Raw genomic sequence first — 20,957 nt, forward strand, 5'->3', positions numbered from 1 at the left:
CGGGCCTGTAGTGAGGCCGAGCGCCGCCATGGCAGAAGGCATCACCAGAGGAAAGCCTCTGTCCTCCAGGCAGTTAGGAAGCAGAGAGAGAGAGAGAGAGAGAGAGAGAGAGAGAGAGAGAGAGAGAGAGAGAGAGAGAGAGAGAGAGAGACGGGAAGGGACTCCAACCCCAGGGATTTACTTCCTCCATCCAGACCACACCCCACAATAGTACCGTTGTAGTGTGATTCTACCAAGCAGTAATCCACCAGATCAAGGCCTCGGGATCCAGTCACCTTCCCACAGACAGCACAACTGGGGACCTGTTTGAGTGTTTGTGGGAGATGCTTCATATCCAAACCATAACAATAGCAAAAACAAGGCAAACTGGGCCCGGCTAGAACACTGAAACCAAAGTGTACATTGCATTTAGAATCAGGTGGGTTTGTTGCTGGGTTTTTTTTCTCCTCAAGTTAGTAGCTACGCTATTTATGCCCTTGGCTCATTCCGCCACTCTCTGATGGTGTAACCCTGGACTAGTTACTTAGTCATACTGAGTCCCAGTGTGTGATGTACATCTGTCTCAGGGCTTTGAGTCAACTTGGAACGTGTTTCCCGGGAGGGACTAGCACATGTTAAACATCTAGAATAATTTTTTCTTTATGTTGGCTAACCCCTGTTTTAAAACCCTGTCTTTATCAGCCATGTGTGGTGGCACACGCTATAACCATGTCCTTCTGTTCTGAGACTCAGATGTGCATGTAATTCTCATGTTCCCTTTTTCCTGTCGGTGGGTACTTCCTGGAGTTTTCCTTTTCTTATACGGTCTTGACACTTAGGTGACTCCTCTCAGTTTTGGAGAAAGTGGGTAATGTGGGTTGTCTGGTTTTTCTCATGATCACTTTAAAACTGGGCCCTGGGAGGGTGGGGAACCCCCTATAAAGTACTATGCCCTGCTCAGTGTGCAGCATCAGGGGCCCATGCTGCCACCGTGTGTCACTGGAGTGTTGCTCTTATGTGGTCAAAGTGGTGGCTGAGGGGCTTCTCCGTTTTTAATTAGTTAATCTTTGGGGAGAGCTGCCTTGAGACTTCGATTATCCACACACAGGGAATATAATCCTGGGAACTGATTATAAAAGACCCAAGGGGCTGCATTACTAGAAAGCGACACCTACTTACAGGTTCATATTCCACCCCTTACCATGAAGCCCAAGGAAGAAGATGGTATTTCCAGAGGCCAGGGTCTAGGCCATGTGTGAAGCTTACTCGACAAAGGCTGGAGCAGTGACGAATGCTCTCTGGGTGCTAGCCATGCCTTTAGAAGTAGAGAGAGGGAACATTCTGGCATCTCACTTCATCCTCTTTTGAGAAGCCGGGCCTGAGTCTAGATCACTGGGGAACACGAAAGGCGGCCCCGCTTCATACAGAGAGGCTCTGATGCCTGGCCTTCTCCGGAACCGTACTGTCTGATACAGAGTGGTTGGCCACATGTGGCTCATCCAGTGTGAGGTGTGCACCGAGTGGACTCCAAAATCTCGGTGCACAAAGAGTGTTGTCTTAGTTGGGGTTTCTATTGCTGTGACAAAACACCTTGTTTGATTTATACTTTCACAACACTGTCAATCATCAAAGGAATCAGGCCAGGAGCCTAGAGCCAGGGGCCAGGGAAGAAGGCATCTACTGTCGCTCTCCCCATAGATTGCTCACCCTGCCTTCTTGCAACCCAGGGCCACCTGCTCAGGGGTAGCTCTTGCCCCCCCCTCCCAGTGACCTGGGCCCTTCCGCATCAATCACTAATCAAGAAAATGCTCCACAGGTTTGTCTACTGGGCAGTCTAATGGAGGCAATTCCTCCATTGAGGAATCTTCCCAGATATGTTGAGATTTGTTTTTGAGTTGACAAAACCAACCAGCTTATATCAAAAGGCTAATTAATGTTCGTTTTATTCCTCTTACTATATAACTTAAACTCAGGATCCTCCTGCCTCAGCTTCCCTTATGATGGGATTATAGACATGAGCCCCTGTCTTATTTTTTATTATTATCTATAAGTGATAGTATTTTTAACGTATTGGGTTATGTCAGGTAAATTGCTTAATTTAATTTCTTAAAATCTGCTTCTCAGAACTATAGTCATGTCTTGTGGCTTACCTTTGTGCCATTCATTTCATTTCCTTGGAGTATACTTGACCTTGGCCTATAGCATCAACATCACAAGGAAAGGTCCTCCCTGCTCCAGGCATACTGCCCTTAGTCACAGTGTGCCTGCACTGTTCTGGAACCCTCCCTACTCAGCTCTGACTGGGGCCACACTCTATCTGCTGTGCATGCCACTTGGTGTGAAATGTCTAACACCACGTTGAAGCTGGCTTGCACTTGGCAGAGGACTGACTTCCTGCTCCGGTGTATGTGTGCAGTGGCAATATTCCTGCACAGAGTTGCCCAGCATTGCCGTGGCCATTAAACAGACACCAGCATGGGAGCGAGCACATGGATTTCCGTGGCTTCCAGTACAGCTCGTAGGAGTCTGTCAGAATGCTAATCCTTGGCCCTAGCCCTACAGACACTGAGTCACCAATGGAGAGTGAAGCCCAGGGTTCTCCCTATGACAGACTCTGGGGACACTTGTGTAGGTGGTAACCCACAACACATTGGGACATTCCTCAGCTTGAGCTAGTCATCTGAGACCTGTCTGCAGTTTCTCCATGATGCCAGCCAGATCCATGGGCATCTGGAGCTGGGTGCATAGAGCTACACACACTTGCTGCCTTCCAGCCCCAACCACGTACCTTATCACAGCCAGCATAATGGTCAGAGGTGACACTGATCGTCCAGAATAACAACGTGTCACGTTTGGCTGGCTTTAGGATGGAACTGAAACATTATCTTTTTGTGAACTTAGGGCTTCCCCGGGCCTATACCCAGGGGCCACCTTGGTGTGGTGTTTAGACAGGCCACCTTAGACTTACTGGTCTTTAGGGGTGGGTTTGCCACTGATGCCAAGTGAGCCTGCTGGGAGGCGAATGAGGGTGAGCACGTGCCCTGCTGTCACTAACCCCACCTTTCTGCCTGCAGTGGACTGCTGACTGCAGAGAACAGCTGGATGGCAGCTGCTCCTTCTCCAGAGGGCGAGCCCCGCCACAGCAGGTAGGGAACCAGCTCTGCGCTCCATCTGGAAGCTGTCACGTGTTTCTGCTTTTCTGGGACCCTGGGGCTGACCCTTGGGTGACTCCTAAGTGATGGGAATGAAGGAAGCAAGCAGAAAGGATGGGAGGGAGGAGGGTACAGGGCCTCTAGGAAGCCTCCCTGAATTCCTTTCCCACCTTGAAGTACTGCGCCTGCAACACACGGATTCGAAGACTGCTCCTCGGTGGCCTTTTATGAAATGCTACGTATCTGGTAGCAACCAAGACGCCCACTGAGAGGAGGGTAGTGAAATGATCTGTGTGTGGTGTGTCCTTGGTGGGATATTGTATGATGTCAGGTGAGCACACTGGAGCCTGGGCGCTGACACTGGTGGGCCCACAGGCACTCAGGGTTTGGAAGCTGATGGAATGCTCTGGAAACCTCTTCTCTGGGTCTACAAAGGACTGGGAGTGGAGCTTGCGGAGGAGCTCAGAGGTCTGGACTCGCCCAGTCCGCAGACGTTCTGGGGCAGGGCGTGTTCTCCTGCCTTGGGCATCCTGGCATTTCAAGGTGTTGCATGTGCAGGGGGTCCTGAGGGGCAGTGTGGCCGGGAGAGAAGGGAGGCAGCTGCCCCTGGAGACCTGTCCTGGTCACATGGGTGTGCGGCCTTTCCAGCTGCTCTCACTGCTTGTGAAAACCAGGAGGCTCGGAGCTGAAGAAATCACTCCCCCCGGCCAAGCCTGGCCTCACAGTTGGCCTTTGCCCACCTCGGACTCCACAGCTCTTGATCCTGCAGTTGCTTTCGGGACACATTGCCAGGATCACAGGCTTGGTGCCACCTCAGTCCCTCCTGCTAGTTAGAACTAACCCCTTGCTGGGGTTGCAGCTCGGTGGCCAAGCCCCTGCTTATCACGGTCAAGGCCCTAGCCTCCACCCTAGCACTGTGGGGATAAAAAGCAAAGCAAATGCCGCATCTCTATTCTGCTCCGAAGGAAGATACTTAGTACCCTCAACTCAAGATCATTCTCAGGCTCCAGGGCTTTGCTGCCCCAGGGCGGTAGTAGTTCACTCTCTTTAAATTTGTGTAATTGTTTCCACCCTAGTTAGCGCCTCTGCTGTGATAATGACAGAAAGAAACACGGGCAGGAAGTGGACCATGTCTACCCTCCCAGATGCAGACCATTACTGAGGCCTTACCATCAGCATGCATTGCCTTGCCCTGCTCGTGGGACTCAAGGCAGGAACTCAAGCAGGCAGGAACCTGGAGGCAGGAAGGAGCCAAAGCAGAAATCACAGAGGAGTGCTGTCCATTGGCTTGCTCATCCTACTTTCTTATACAACCCGGGTCACACGCGCCCAGGACTGGCTCCACTCACAGTAGGCTGGGCCCTCCCACATCAAGAACACGCCCAACAGACTTGCCTGTGGGCCAGTCTTAAGAAGGCATATCCTCCATTGAGAGTCCCTCTTCCCAAATGAGTCTGGGTGTTGCCAAGTTGACATGAAACTAATCAACAGTTTCCTTTTGTAAGGAGTACGGTTTTTCCTCCCGCCACCAGTCTTGTCCCGCCGCCGCGCCAGCCCCAAATAACACACAGAGACTCTGTATTTGATATTATACTGTTGGCCAGGTACTTGTTTCTTATCGGCTAGCTCTGTCTTAAGTATTAATCCATTTGTGTTAATCTATGTATTTCCACATGGTCTTCTTACCCGGAGCCGGCTGCCGCGTTCCGCTCTCTCCAGACTCTCCATCTTGGCTCCTCCTTACTACTTCCTCTTTCCTCCTTGTCCCCTAGTCCCTCTTATCTTCCTTTCCTATTGGCCAACAGTGCTTTATTCATTAACCAGTATGAGAAACATATACAGAATGACATCTCCCATCAGTTTATGTTAACTGTACAGAGTATTTGATTTCATTTAGCCTTCCCATACGTGTATATTAAACTGCAGAGACACAGCTGTGTAACAGGTTAGGGGCAGGAGCCGGATTCTGGTTTTCCTTCTGCTACTTGGATTCTGGATGGCCTCTGAGGGTCCTTTTGGCCCACGCCTATCCCATTTGCAGATGAGTAAACTGGGATGCACAGAGAAGGGGGGGCTTGTCCAAGCTGGAATGTGCTGCACCCAGGTCTCATGTCTGCCCAGTATCTACAGGCTCCTTCCACCTGCCCTGTGACAAGTAAATACTTCCAAGGGCATCTCAGCCTGCTCTGTCCTTGGCAGGGGACCCCAGTTTCCTTCCTGAAGCATCCTCCTGGGCCCAGGCACCTTGAATACATTATGAGGTCCAGCTGACCACAGTCCCTACTTTGGGGAAGGCCAGGGAAGTCCCCCGGGATGAATGAAAATTTCATTTCAGAATGAAATCCAGCTGGACATAGAGGAGAAACTGAAATGCTTTCTTGGTTTGTGGAACGGAGCCGCAGGTTCGCTGTGGGACAGGAACCTTGGACTGGCGGTAACAGTCTGCACATTGCCTACCTACTTGTCCCTGGCAGTTATAGCAGCATTGCTACCAGCTGACCTGTGGCTCCCTCTGGTCATCTCTGAAGGAAAAGGCTGGGACACACCCACACACGATGAGCGACCACATGGCCTGTGCCTCGAAGTTGGGGTGAGGCCTTGCAGTGACAGTGTTGGAGAGTGGGGAAGGCTTGTCTTGCCTGTGTTCGGTTGGGGCACACTTGATGTTGTGAAAACTGCTCGGATCCAAGGCGGTGGAGTCAGGGGCCTGGGGTGAGACCCTGGATGGAATTGATGTCATGCTTCCTCCTTTGGGGACCTTAGGTGGGAATGAGCTGCCTGTGGGGCAGTGGAGCGTTGGGTGGGCTACACGGGGCCATGGCTAGAGCAGCACCTGACTGACAGACGATGGCAAGAGTGGCGGACAGCACCTGTGTCAGTGGCGGAAAGGCTTGATGTGTGGAGTTGGGGGACTGCGTGAGACAGGGCAGCAGACACGGGCTGGGAGTCAGGTTCTTCCCTGCCTCTAGCCCAGGTGAGTCTGGAGGAGCAGTCTAACAGCTCAACAAGGTCAGGCAGAAATGCCAGAAATGCAGCGGGCATCAGGAGGAGGAGAGGATGGGGCAGGTGGAATGGTCTTCTTGCCTTCAGCCCAGAAGGCTAGCATGGCATGGCCTGTTCTGAAGAGAGGCCCAGGGGTGGGTAGCACCCATAGGGATTAGCCATGCAGGGGGATGCTTGTTTCTCTACAGCAGGCAAGGCTCTCGTTCTTTGGGTATTTCAGCTAATGCGAAATGATGATATCTTGCCCTCTCTGAACGCTTTCCGGCAAATCAGGGTAGCTGGCAGGCATCCCGTGAAGTGGGAGAAAGGGGGTCCAGGGTTCAGCTTGGGAAGCTCCTCTTCCCAAGAGGCTGCTGCTGCCACTGGTCATTTGGTGAGGATGATGGGACAAGTCCTGGCTGTCACTGCAGTAAGGGAAACGCATGGTGACAGCTCAGAGAACGGGGAGACCAGTGGTACTGCACTCAGAGACCTTGTCCACGTGCAGGCTGGGGGCGTCTGCCGCTCTGCTCACGTGTACGGAGGAGAGGAAATGGAGGTGGAAAGAGCAGCAGAACCTTGAGAAAGACGTCCTGGCTGAAGGACTTGATGGCCTGTGACAGTGGCTCTCAAGGCAATGGAATCATTGCTGGGAACCTGATTGCCACACCTCCTTATCGGACAGTTGACAGCTCACGGAGCCCTGGGAAATCTGGGGGAGTGTGGGGAATGATGTCAGGTTGTGGCCGCTGACTTGTAACCTCACCTTCTCTGGAGTGTAGATGTGGTGTAGGACACCCCATTACGAGAGGGGAAGAGCCTTGTCCCTAGATGACCCTGGAGTAACACTGGTCCTAATTACCTCTTGTTATGAGTAAGGTTTTTCCTGCTGGCCTGGACCCACCGCTGCGCCAGCCCCAAATAACACACAGAGACGCTGTATTAGATATAATGCTGTTGGCCTGTTACTAGTTTCTTATCAGCTAGCTCTGTCTTAAATATTAACCCATTTCTATTAATCTAAGTATTTCCACATGGTCTCATCTTACCGGAGAGTGGGGCCGGCCTCTGCTCTCTCCAGTCTACATCTTGACTCTTCCTTACTACTTCCTCTTTCCTCCTTGTCTCCTAGTCCCGCCTATCTTGCTTTCCTTTTGGCCAACAGTGCTTTATTCATTAACCAATAAGAGAAACATATTTACAGAATGACATCTCCCATCAACCTCTTCTACCAGTAGGACATTGGCATAAGTCTGGGTTTCCATGCCAACGTGCAAGCTAGTGCAACCATGACAGATTCAAAGGGTGGCAGATGGCCGCTAGGAGAACACCAAACACTTCAGGCCCCCTAGCCCTGGCAAAGGTCAGGTCAGCCGTCCAACCTGGCTGACCAGCAATGGCAGGATGTGGATTGTTGAGAGTTAACAAGTCATTAGTATGCCTGATGCCTTAGAAAAATGCCTGGACGTTGAAGCTGCTGCTGTGGATGAGGAAGAAATCCTTCCTTCTCTATGTGCATGCCACTGCTCTGTCTGAAGGGTTCATACTTACTGAGCAACATTGCATGCTTGGCCAACGCGTAGCAGCTGGAGCTTTCTGTGTCATTGCTTGTAGAGTGACAGTTCAGTAACCCAAAGTGGATTCAAGGCGTGTACCTGAAGTAGCCCTCTCAACAGATGTGACCCGGGAACTACAGTCATTTTGAGTGACCCTTTTGGTCTCTGGGGAGGATATGAGAATTGATGTCTTCCTTTGGGAACAGGTAGAATGCTTGAGTAGATAGAAAGGAGAAAAGATGGAGGAATGATTAGCAAAAAGAAGTTGGACATTGTATTGGCGCTGGGGTGGTAGGTACAAACACAGCTGGCATTGATGGCCGGTGCTGGGTAGTAATTAGCTAGAGAGGCGGAACGTGATGAATGCAGAGGTGTCTGCCGGGCTGAGGTGTTGGAATTCCTGTCCTATCCAGTCCTGTCCTTCTTCATGTGCTTGTATATATTATATAATTTCCTCTGTTGTTCTATGCCGAAGTCAGTGCCTTGTGCCAGTCAGTATAGCCACAATGATGCTGTGTAACAAGCAACCCCAAATCTCAATAACTTCTAACAACCCACTGGAGCCCAGCTGGCTGATGCAGTTGCCTTTTTCTGAGTTGGGATGTCACTATATAACCAGGGCTGGTCTAGAACTAAGGATCTTCCTGCCGCCTCCTCCTCCTGAGCACTGGGATTACAGGTGTGTGCCACTATACCTAGCCTGGCAGTTGTCATTTTTACCCATCGTCGTGTGGGGAAAAGAGCTCAGAGGGCCTTGCATTGGCAGTTTGTGCTGCAGCCTGAGTGTACCTTCTGTTTGGCTGTGAGCTATTTGTCCAGACTTTGAAAGCGAAACCCCTTCATTCCTGGAGGCTTCCTTTTGTCACAGTTGGAACATGCTTTTGCTTGGATGTTTGGTTTCCCACCCATTGATCTCTTGCCCTGGCAGAGGTGGCATCTCAGCAAGTTAGCTGACATGAAGATTGAAGGAGAATTGAGTCTCATAACACAAGAGTGTCCTAGTTTCCATCAGAAGCCTTGTTTTAGCAAGAAGCAGAAGATTCTAAACAGTGACAAAGGTCAGTGGTTAATGCCAACCCTGAGATGCTAAGTCAACCCTCATCAACATTAGACCTGTGCCCTGGAATAAAGATGAAGGGGTGAGTCATTGGCAGGGAGAGGATGTGCAAACCCTAAATCTGACAAAGCTCATTAATTATCCCATGAGGAGCAAATGAAGAGACATTTCCACCAAGGAACTGCAGACAGGAACTGGGCACACAGGCGATCCTCCCCACCACTGGCCCTCAAAGAAATGGGAACCAACCCACGAGGCACCCCTGCACTCTAACAGCTTTAAATGCTGATGCACATGTCGGGGGAGAGGGGCTATAGAGCTGGTGAGGGATATAAAACACAGTCATTCCATGCATTTGTCAGTTTCATTAAAAGAAAGAGAACGGAACCTTTGAGAGTGATGTGATCCGACACGCGTACTCCTGGGTATTTGTCCCAGAAAAATGAAAGCCTGTGTTCGCATGAAACCTGCCCTCAGGTTTATGGCAGCTGCATCTGAGTGGCACACACTAGGGTCATCTGGAAGGAGGGGGCCTCAACTGAGAAGATGCTTCCATGTAAGTGCCATCTGTAAGGCGTTTCCTTAGCGATTGATGGGGAGGGTCCAGCCCATTGTGGGTGGGGCCAGCCCTGAGCTGGTGGTTCTGGGCTCTATAAGAAAGCAGCCATGGAGAGCGAGCCAGTGAGCAGCGCCCCTCCATGGCCTCTGCATCAGCTCCTGCCTCCAGGTTTCTGCCCTGTGTGAGTCCCTGTCCTGACTTCCTTTGATAGTGGACTCTGATGTGGAAGTGTGAGCCAAATAAGCCCTTTCCTCCCCAACTTGGTTTTGGTCATGACGTTTTATTGCAGCAGTAGTAACCCTAACTAAGACACAAACTCAACTGTTCTTCAGTGGGTGAGTGGTCAGATATGCTGCGATGCTCACCAGTAGGAAGGCGTAGCCTGTGGCCACACCCCCCACCCACCCCTGGGATAAATCTTCGGTTGATGGTGTGTGGGAAAATTCCAGTTCTCTGAAACTGTTTAATCCAAGAACCCACCTCTGTCATGTAGCCATACGGAGCAGTAGTTGTTGCTAGGAAGTAGAGGCAAGGATAGGGACGGGTAAGGCCAGAAAAGGGGCCATAGAGCGAACTCTGCCGCAATGGAAATGCTTGTGCCCTGGCTGTATCTTGAAAGTAACGACGATTTATTCTTTTAGTATGAGTTTCCCTGTGGAGGGAAGCTGGAGTCTGTCTGTATTATTCCTTACAAGTCCACACCAATATCTATTTCTTACAAGTTCAAACAGCTGTTTAAACACAGCTTACTTTTTAAATTATAGAACCCTGTTTCTTCAGAGTCTGTGTGGCATTTCGGCATTGCCAGCCATTGGGGAAATGTAAACTGAACCCACGGCGATATATTATTATTTCAGAATGGCCAAGGCAAGTGGAAATTCTCAAAGTCCGGGAGAAGATGCGTGGCGCCACCCTCCCCATCTACGGTCTGCACACTCCTGCTCTACTTAGCCCCGGGCCCTCTGATGCCCATTTCTTACCCAGCCCTCCATGTTTGGTTTCATCAGAAGAGACACAGACCAGAGAAGAGTTGTTAAGGAAAGCCTCCCTGTTCAAGATGGAGTCTTGGAGGGTGGAATGGTGTTGGGGTGCAGATTTTATGTTCCCCTCTGCTGGGAGCCTTTCCGTGGTAAGGAACAGGAGACATTTGTGGGGCCCTGATATTTCAGTAGAGGCCCATCAGGCAGCCCACCAAGAATGGCCTGTGACATGGCCCAGCCTCGGGCAGACACACATAGCACAGCCCACGTTGAGCCTCTCAGCCGTATGCCCAGGTGACAGAGTTGGTGGGTTAGGAGGGGTAACTTGGCCACAGGCTTCAGCCTGTCTCCATCTCTGCCTGACCTGTGTGTGCTCTTCTCCAGCCTCAAAGGCACCTATGTTGTCCTTGGATGCAACATGTCTGGTCCTCTCACACTAGCCCTTGGGTGCTGTCCTTGGTGCTAAGTGTGTGTGTGTGTGTGTGTGTGTGATGTGTAAATATACAGTGTATGTGCTATATATGTGGTGTGTATGGTATATAAATGTATGATGTGTGTGGTATCCATGTGTACCTTGTATGTAGTATGTTTGCGTCATGGACTGCATAGTGAAGTTCCGACCAGCGGTGGACTGCATGTACCACACTGGACCCATCGCAGGGAAAGATATTTCTTGTTACCTAGCAACATCATAGCCATTGTTTTGTCACAGCACAAGGCATTAGTCACAGCGTTGTTGCCTTTGCTTTGGTGCTGCTGCGGTGCCCACATCAGAGCCCAGGTCATGCTGCATTGTAACTGAGAATGGGTTATCACACACCAACTTTGTGGGCGGGGCCCATGGCTCCTCCCCTGAACCCAGCTCTGTTCTCTGCATTGCTCTTCTCCAGCCTCAAAGGCACCTATGTTGTCCTTGGATGGAACATGTCTGGTCCTCTCACACGAGCCCTCGGGTGCTGTCCTTGGTGCTAAGTGTGTGTGTGTGTGTGTGTGTGTGTGTGTATGTGTGGTGTCAGTAGCTGCCTAGGTACATATGGCGCACACCCCTTTTCTGGAGAGCTGGTGGCTCAGAGTGATGGTGGATCCTGGGATGGACTGACTAGTCTGCAAGGGTAGTCAGTAGATTGGTCCTGCAGAGAGGATCCGATAATGAAGGCTGGAACAGCACCGGTTAGCTAAGCAAGAGGCCATAGCACACCTAAAGAAAAGTAGTGTGTCACAAACTCAACGGCCAGACCAAACAGGACATTTGGCCAGTTTCTTTGATGTCCCCTCCCATTTGCGGTTTGTAGCCACAGCTTCGTTTTTTCTGTCCTAAAACTTTATGTGAATCACACCATGTAGCCAGTGCTCTTTTGTGTCTGTATCCCTTCTTCCAGTGTTCGCGGGCTTATTTGTACAGTCACGTGACGTTTTCACGTGTTCATTCTCACAGCTGTATACTATTCCAATCTGTGAGCATAGCAGCTTTCCGTGTGGGTGGCTTCCAGCTCAGCGCTGTCTTATCTGGGGACATCCGTACACCACGGTTGTAAACACTGGATTACACCTTGGGGTGAGCCCCTGTGTCTCTTGACTTGTATGATGATGAACACTACGCAAGGTTGGGGCAACTGATGGAGGGTTTGTTGGGGTGATCAGCACCCAGAGGGCGGTGACCAAGTCATAGACACAGCGCCACGTAAAGCACTTTCTGTCTACGGTATGAGTCATGTAGGAGGCCTCCAAGGACCCAGCCTGCAGAGATGACTGTAAGAAATGCAGTCGCTGGAGTGGCCTTGGTCAGTGGGGTTTCTCAGTGCGGCAAGGCCTACATGTTTAAAATGTCCACTCCTGTGTGGGTCTTCAGCCAGCCTGCTGTTTTGGATCCCATGACCAAGGAGAAACCATCGTCATCAGGCAGGCAGAGGTGCCTTAGGCTCCTACAGTCACATAGAGTGCCCGCTTGGTACTGAGACGTTGAGAAGGGACCACAGGCTTCGGCAGCAGAGATGCAGGCATGCCGGGTCGGTCTGGACTGCACACCTCTGTGGAACACATCTCAAGGCCTGTGCGTAGGAGGGGGCCTGCAGTCCCCACGGTCCCCTGGCCCTCCTGATGCTCCTGCTGGGACACTCCAGCCACCCATGCCCAGCCTTAGGTGTCCAAGAGGGCTCTGCAGCCCTCTCATGCTTGGACCTACGGTGGGCTCTATCCGATTGTTTTCAGGGCCCTGACCCCGAAAGTAACGCCAGCCCCTCACCTTGTGTCTTTCAGAACGGCAACAAAGACAACTCTCTAGACGTGCTGGGCACAGATATCTGGGCCGCCAACACCTTTGACTCCTTCAGGTAACTTTCTCCTCCTTTCTCTGTGGCCTGCAGTGCTGGCCACTGCCTCCTGCCACGTCAGGGTTCATGTATGGGGCGGGTTCGGCAGGGAAACAGGGATGATGCCGTAGGGGAAGGAGGGCCGCTGGCAGAGGCCCAAGGAGGAAGACGAGGGAGAGAGCATCCAAGAAAGGAAAGGGCAAAGGGTAAAGGGCAAGGGAGACAGGAAGACTGAAGGGAGGAGAGAGCGGGGGGGGGGGGGCCTGGGGCGGGTGGGTGCGTGGGAGGAAGGGGCCCGTGGCTATCATGGGAAGGGGAGGGGTAAGCCCCACCCTTCTCACATGCCAGTCTTCAGGAAAGGGCATACTGCGCTCTCTCGTAGAGCATCTACAAGGCACGCGTGAGGTTTGCTCCTTAGCAGCACACACAGGACTGACTGTCACACTCTAGAAGGTTCCTGATGGTGCCTGTCATTAGCCAGGACTCCTCAGGACAAGGGGCATACCCGTTATGGTACTTGCCACTCTTGTCTCTAGTCTTTAGTATTTCTGCCCCATCCCCTTGAGCGCCCAACTGTGGGCACTGCAGGTACACCTGGCCGGGTACAGACTCTGGAGCGTGGCGGGGCTCTTGGGATGGGAACTGGGGAGCTGGCCCCTGCCTCCCTACCTCTACCCGGTGACAGGCCTTTGTCCTCCTCCTCTCTCCAGCCCTGGGGTGTGGGCGCCCTCCCCTCCCCGCCCCCTGAGCCTCCTGCCTGCGCTACCTCCCGCTTACATTTGTCGCCCTCCCTCACCCTCTAGCGGTGCCACCTGGGACCTGCAGCCCGAAAAGCTGGATTTCACCCAGTTCCACCGGAAGGTCCGCCACACGCCCAAGCAGTCCCTGCCACACATCGACAGAGAGGGGTAAGGACACCGCGGAGGGCCTCGCACGGGGAGGGAGGGAGCTGTGGCGGGGCATGGCTTCGTTCCACTGCGCAGGGGAAATGGCGGGAACCCATTGTGACAGGGAACGGTGCTCTCCCAGCAGCCCCGATGCTGGCTCCTGTACGACACTGAGCGTCTTTTATCAAGTGGCTGGTGGGTTTCCAACTGCAGCAGCTGGGAGACTTACCGTAAAGCCAGAAAAGGACCTACCCTGAGTCTCACAGTCAGTAGGTCTGGGGTTCTTTCCGTCCCAGCCACGTCCAACCTGTGGTCAGTGGACAGCTGCAGCTGCGTGCAGACGAGCCAAGGCTAGCTGGGAATGGAGACTCAAGTCAAAACTGCAAGCTTCCTTAAAACGTTATGAGGTGTGCTGTGGTTTTTCCGTGAATCGATTTCAAGGCTCTCATGCTCCCACTGTATAGGTAACTTTGTCGTGCTCCGGCATCAAATAGCTAGACACATCCAGTCGGTCAGATTATCCCTTCTCACAAGCTCCCGGAGATGCTGATGCTACCTGCCTGTACAGAACCCCCGTCCTGGGAACTGGTCTTAGGGCACCTTCACCCTGGCCTGGCTGCCCTCAGGACGCTTGCGTGGTACCAGCCAGACATAGGTGTGATACAAGCATAGAGATAAAATCCATGTGGGACAAAAAACAGCCACTTAAAACTATGTGGTTCAGCGGCCTTGAGCTTGTTTACAATGTTCTGTGTTCATTGTCTGTCTTCTCGTCACTCCAATTTAAAGTGGTCCTTCATAGTCACACCTTTGTGTCCGGCCCCACCCGTAGCCCCTGGCAACCACCCATCTGCTTTCTGCTTCTATATTTTCCCCCTGGATAGAGATGGCATTGTTTGTGTCCTCTTCTGTCTGCCATCTTTCAATGTTTTCAAGGTTTGTGAGTGGGCATCCGTAGTCCAGTCCTTTCTGGAGCTGAACAGTGAGTGGTCCACAGCACCGCGGCTCCACTGTTTGTTAAACCGTCCATCCACTGATGGATATTTGGGTTCTTTGCTTTGGACTTCTATGGAAAACACTGCTTGGGACATTCCACTTATATGTACATATCTGTTTAAGTCCCTGCTTGTGGGATTTCTCATTCGTGTGGGATCTATATGTAATGTGTTCCAGAACTATGAAGTGTTCCAAAAGATGCTGAATATTTTATATTCTCACGGGGAGCATAAAAGAGTTCTGATTTTTCCCATCCACAACCTCATTTGTTCTTTGGGGGACTTTTGTTGTTTGTTTGTTTGTTTGTTTGTTTGTTTGTTTTTGAGACAGGGTTTCTCTGTGTAACAACTTTAGCTATCTTGGAACTCGCTCTATAGACCAGGCTGGCATTGAACTCACAGAGATCCACCTGCCTCTGTCTTCTCCCAAGTGCTGGGACTAAAGGCATGTGCCGCCACTACCCAGCTTGGGGGTCATTTGTATTTTATAATTTTCATTCTTTTCCCTCCAGTTCTTGCTGCCCATTCCTGCCTCAAAGTTACCCTCACCCTAAAATAACTGACGTCGTGGGATGTCTTACTATATTACCATGTGTCCTCCGGCAGCCACTCTGCCCCTTCCCATCTGTAAAGGCCATTGCTCTTAGTGGCACAGGTCTCCCTGTTGGGCGCTGAGCAGGAGCCCTGGAGAGGTGACAGGTTTGTCCCATTTTAGAAGCAGGAGAAATGAGGTTCAGAAAAGGTTAAGTCAAATACGAGGTGGAATGGGGCATTTTGGAGAACCCAAGGAGAGCTTCAGAGACACTTCCTGGTAGCTCCAGTCCCTCCCGTGTCCCCTGGGAGCATGTCTTGTGAAGGAGTGGGAAAACTAAGCCTTGGGAAATCTAGGAGATAGTGCCATCTTAGACTGAGTGGGGAATCTGAGTCAGCTTCCCTCACAAGCAGGTTGCTTGGAGGAAGTGACTAATGTCTGCACAGGGGAGATTGTTCTGTGCCTGGCATCACTGTCCTGTCTTAAACCAGAGGGCCAGGCCATCCCCGCTCACCAGCTGTGGGTCCTACTTCCTTCACCAGGCTCACCCGCTCAGCAGAGGCTGGCTCAGCTTTCTAGGGTTGGGTACCCAGCCTTGGACCCATCCTGCCATTCCGGATGCAAGGATAGGAACCCTGTCCCCCTTAGTCATGCCGTGTGAAGAAGGATGGACTCCACGTGTCCAGCCGCTGCAACCTCCCTCAGAAACAGGTTACCACGGCTTCCCACAGCTTGTGTTTCCATAGATGGACAGAACTGGAGCGGGCTGTTGCCTTGGCAACCCCACTGGCAGCAGTGACTCAGCTGGTCTGCAGCCACCATCTGCCTGCCACACCTGCAGGTCTGTAGGGAGTCTGACCCTGAGCAGGCAGGCTAGGGGTCAGAGCTGCCCCGTGTACGCTGCCCTCTGCTGACCCCAGACTGCCAAGGTGAGAAGCAAAGGCCAGGCCCATACTTGTTCAATGGAATCTGTCCTGGGCTCCAAGCCCAACTCCACCTAGAGAGTTGTTACCAAGCGTGTTTTACCCAATGAGATCCTGGAGGGTGGTGTCAGCCATTCCGGTGGGGCCAGTCCCCCCCTCACCCCCACCCCGGGCCCTTTTCAACATCTGTGGCCTGTTCATGGCACATAGCGGGTGCTTTCACGGGGCCAGCCCATCACCAACAGGCAGATTGGTTAGCCCAAAGATGGCTGCGTGGTCGAGGCCTTTGTCTGCCTCCTCGCTGTGGACCGGGACGCCATAGTGGGTGTGGTACAGGGTGTGCTTGCTTTTCTCACCTGACACCGGCCACCTCTCGCCCTCTCTCCTCACTCCACCCGCCTCAGCCTGAAGCACCCAGGCACTTCTCCAGCACCCCATCTCCCTGCATACATACCTTGCTCTCCAGCAAAATGCAGCGAAGCCCAGCTTTCAGCATAACTGGTTGAACTCCTGGCTTTACTGCTCCTCCACTCCCTGACTCCACTCTGCCAGACTGTCCTCTGCCCATCAGCTCTGCACCTGCCCCTCTGCACTCCTGCACCACCGCCTGCCTTGGCCACAGATCCTTGGGGCTATCTCCTACCAGCTCCCTTGCTTGTTGAACCCAGGTGCCAGGCTGGACTCCCAGCCTGGCATGGATATGCCTAATGAAGAAAATAAGAGTCTAATGGAAACCAAGTTCTGATCCCTGTTTTCTTCCACCCAAACCTTTGCTAGTTTGCCCTGCCAGATTTTTTTTTTTTTTCTGTCTGGGTCTCAGGGCTTCTCCTGCCACTTTTGGGACACTTGTGTCATGCTGCCCCCTAGTGGAGTTCAGGCTCACAGCCATAGGAGGTGAGTTTCCAATTTACTCTTATCCAGCGCCCTGTCTGGAACCACAGCTGGATGATTTCCCTTGACAGGAAACCAGAAGCCATGTTAGGAAAACAGTTAAACAAATGAGGAAATTCCTCTGGAATTTGAGCTACATTAACTCTGAAGCTGGCGATGTTACCCACTGGGAGACTCGGAAATGAGAAAGGTGCCCGAGGCTGGGCAGCTCTGGATCTAGGCTCTGAATTGCTCTTCCTACCTGCTTCTCTGTCTCATAGTGGCATGGTAACAGTAGAAGGGGCTGTGGCAGTAGGGACGCGCTTACCCTGTGCCTTACAGTGTTACCATTTTAATCCACTAGCCAGGCTATGATCTTAGACGCTGTTATGACCCCTTTTCCAAAAGAAGAAACGGCGGTATAAGAAAGTTAAGTGATTCACACCGAGTCCCCCAGGAAGGGATGCAGCTGGAGTTCACACTTTCGAGGTCTGGCACTAGAAGATCCGCCTTTACATGTGCAAAAAACTAGGACTTTGGGCCAACATCTCCTGCCTGCAGGCACACCATCCACAGAGGCCCTGAATATAGAAGACACAATAGAGCCAAGTGGCTGGTTTTACAGGCCTGGAAACAAACAACGAGAAATAAACTATGTTGGGGCTTCTGCCAACTCCTACCTGCCTGTGTGAGCTTGAGATAGTTGCTTGGTCTCTCTGTTCGCTGATTTTCCCTTTGGTGCAAAGGAGCCAGAGGGACTGGCATTTTCAGGGACTGTGCGGGCGTGGGGGGTACTCATTAATCAGGAGCTTAGCCACTACGCCTAGAAGTATAGGGTATCAGTGGGTTCATCACTCACCTCTCTTCAGTGCAAGTTGCTTGAGGGCTAGAGGAGCCCACCTCTGGAGCCCTTTCCCGGGGTGGGACTCCCGAGGGATAGCAGAGCCACGCCCCTCCTGCAGCCAGGCAAGGATAAGGCCGTGGATAAACTACCCTTCCAATGCCTTTCTGTCTTTTGTGGTCTAGGTGTGGAAAAGGGAAGCTGGAAGACGGGGATGGCATCAACCTGAATGACATAGAGAAGGTCCTCCCAACCTGGCAGGTAGGTCCTCAGTCTGCTCTCTGCCTGGGCGCACCTGCTGGTCCCTTGCTCCATCTGTGGTGGTGTGCTGCAAGGAGAATGGACACAGTTGGGTAAATGGGGACTCGCCTTGGACCAGCTGTCCCACGGATAGTGTTTGTGGCAGCCCACCTCGGTGACACTGTAAGGACGGGCCTCTGTCCCTCGAATGAAGGGGACTCGTGCTGGTCACTACCCCAGCTGGGAATTTGTTCCTTGACCTGAAACCACAGCGGGTGAGCACTCGACAGCGCGCTCATGTGGACAGCAGATCTACAGAGTGGCTGATGTGGCTTTCGTCCTGCCAGCCTCTGCTGTGATTGCTCATTTTGTCCCTGATTTGGCTCCTTTACCAGAGCGGGCCCAAGCTCCAAGACAGAGGACTCGCTCAGCAGAGCTGAGTGAACTCGGGTCTAGAGATGCCAATAATTTGAGACTTCAAAGGAAATGGAGGGTGATGACCTGCCGCTCCTTTACCGCGTCACCTGCTCTTCTCACCCCCCCCCCCGATCTCGCTGTTTGACCGTCACTCCTCACACTTTCCTGTCCTTGTCCTCTCTGCGCTGCCTTGAACCTGTCACCGAGAGAGGCGGGGAAGCCCACGGCACAGCCCCAGGCACTTCAGTGAGCGTGAGCAGGCAGGGGCTCATCCCCCCTCTCTCTCTCTCTGGGTTTACCGAGTTTCTTAGATCTGGAGTTTGTGGTTTGGTCATTTTTGGAAGTGTGTGTGTGTGTGTGTGTGTGTGTGTGGACACACACGGGTAGATGGAAACCCCGTTGCTATCTGCTACCCCTCAGGTTTTCCTTCCATTACTGTGATAAACATCATGACCAAAAGCGACTTGGGAAGGAAAGGGTTTATCTCGTCTCACAGCTTACCATCGTCTATTTTGATGGAAGTTGGAGCGGGAACCTGAAAGCATGAACTCAAGCAGAAGCGTGATGCAGTACTGCTTACTGACTTGCTCTCTTGGCTTGCTCAGCCCAGGGATAGCCCCGCCCACAATGGGCTGCCCACCCCCATCAATCATCAGTCAAGAAAATGTCCCCACAGACTTGCCCACAGGTCCGTCTGATGGAGGGAATTCCTATCTTAAGGTTCCCCCCCCCCCATGACCTGAGCTTTTGCCAGGTTGATGAAAAGCTAACCAGCACGTAGACCAGCCTGGAGCTGGACAGTGTAGTTAAACCGGCTGGCCAGCAAGTCCCGGGGTCCTCTGCCTCTTCCTCCCCAGCGCTGGTATTTACAGGCATGCTGCATCACACATGGCTTTAACGTAGATCCTGAAGATGGCACACTGGTTCCCATGTGTGTATAGCAAGCACTTGACTAGCCAGCCATGTTCTCCTTCAGTGTATATCCTCCTCCACCCCCACCATCTTCCAACTGTCTGTAGTCCCTCCCTCTGTCTCCCCCCCCCCCCCCCCGTTCTCATTCCCTGTGGCTTGCCAAAAATCTGTTCTGTTTTTCAAGGTCTTTTTCCCCTCTTTCCTTATTTGGGGTAACTTCTGCGGTCATCCCTTCAAGTTCCCTCATCTTTTCCGCAGTATCTAAGAGCTGTTAATCCCCTGTGGTGTGTTTCTCATTTTTAGAAGTTACTGTGGGTCTGTCTCTACTGCCTTCTGTGTCTCGTGTGTTTTAGCATGAGACTAGCTTGATGTTCTTCCCACTACTCCCGTTTCTAGAACCACTACCGTCTGTTTCTATTGTTTGTCCCTATGTAGCCCAGGTTGACCCTTCTGCCATAGCCTCCTGAGTCCTAGATTACAGGTTGCTTATAGGTCATAGTTCACAGCATATCGGCATGTAAGGAGTGGGGAGTGGGCTGGTAAAGTGTTACAGTGCATGAGCAAGCTTGTTGCACAAGCCGGTGGCCCGAGTTCAATCCCTGGCACCTGCACAAAGTTGTCCTCTTACCTACACTACCCAGGCTGTTGCCTGTACACACAGACACACAGACACACACAAACACACACATACACACATACCACACACACACAAACACACACACCACATGCTTACACATACACACCACGCACACACACACACACACACCACATGCACACACAGAAAGTGAGAACTAAATTCTTAAAAGACAACTACAAAAAGCAAGTGCGGGAGAGGGAGAGGATCCTGGAACGAGAGAACGGAAGTGTCAGCCCTTCACTACCTCGTCTCAGGGGTACAGCATGTTCTTCCATACGCCACGTGCTGGTTGCACAGACCAACCCTGCTGCATCACGGGAAGGCCTGCTCAGCTGCGGGATCATACAGAGGAATCCACAGTTCTAAAACACTACGGGAAATTCCCGTGTGCGGCAGGAGTCAGCAACCTCCAATTCCAGCTGATTCTGCCCGTGGCTAGCCACTGCATGGGGGCTTTGCGTTTCCCGGAGATGATGCTGACAGCTCTCTAGCCCAAGAATTCCAGGTCCCAGAGAAGCAGATGCTGAGGAGATGCCCTGAGAGCTCTTAACATTCCTCAGAGCACCGCACAGAGGAAGGTGCCTACACCAGTTATCTATCGGGGCTCCTGGGTGCCGGCTGCCGTGGCCCTGGCATCGGTGTGTGCAAGGCTTCCAGGTTTGGGGTCACATAATGCAGTGCTGGGTGTCTGGGACTCCTCACCTCAACCACTGAGTGCCAGTGACTGGAGAGGGTGTATCGTGACCATCAAACTAGAAGGCACAGTGTGTCCAAGTAAGGCCATATAAGGAGGAAAAGTCTCCCTAGCTTAGGGTCCCTGGGCATGTGCAGAGATAAATGAACCCCCAGCAGAAACCCACTAGCTCCGTTCCCTCCCAACTGGAGCCAAGAGCTGGATAAGGGGGGTCAGCCTGGGCTCATTTCCTGCCAGCCCTCCACTCTCTCCCCAAGGGAGGAGAGACACTGAGGCCCCTCTAGCTCTGTCCCCAACGCCCAAGCTACTCCCTCCTGTCTCTCGATCCAGCTCACCTGGCCAGCCTCTGTCCCAGGCTCAGTCTGCCCTCCCTGCAGTGCAGCTGGCCCTGTCCCCATCTGTCTTGACCTTCATCCCTCTTTGCTTACCCGGCTC

The 20,957-nt window shown here is 52.3% G+C and overlaps 1 protein-coding gene across 3 annotated transcripts in view; it reads left to right on the top strand.

Moving 5' to 3' along the window:
* The window catches only part of Ctif (cap binding complex dependent translation initiation factor), a 226,012-nt gene that overhangs the window by 58,793 nt on the left and 146,262 nt on the right, over nt 1-20,957 (top strand). For all 3 annotated transcript variants that reach the window (XM_051201994.1, XM_051201993.1, XM_051201995.1), the window contains exons 3-6: nt 3,054-3,125; nt 12,522-12,595; nt 13,378-13,482; nt 17,808-17,883. In XM_051201994.1, coding sequence (XP_051057951.1) covers nt 3,054-3,125; nt 12,522-12,595; nt 13,378-13,482; nt 17,808-17,883 — 327 coding nt within the window. The remainder of the gene's footprint in view (nt 1-3,053; nt 3,126-12,521; nt 12,596-13,377; nt 13,483-17,807; nt 17,884-20,957) is intronic.

Source organism: Phodopus roborovskii, unplaced genomic scaffold, assembly GCF_943737965.1.
Source record: "Phodopus roborovskii unplaced genomic scaffold, PHOROB, whole genome shotgun sequence".
Lineage (NCBI taxonomy): Eukaryota > Metazoa > Chordata > Mammalia > Rodentia > Cricetidae > Phodopus > Phodopus roborovskii.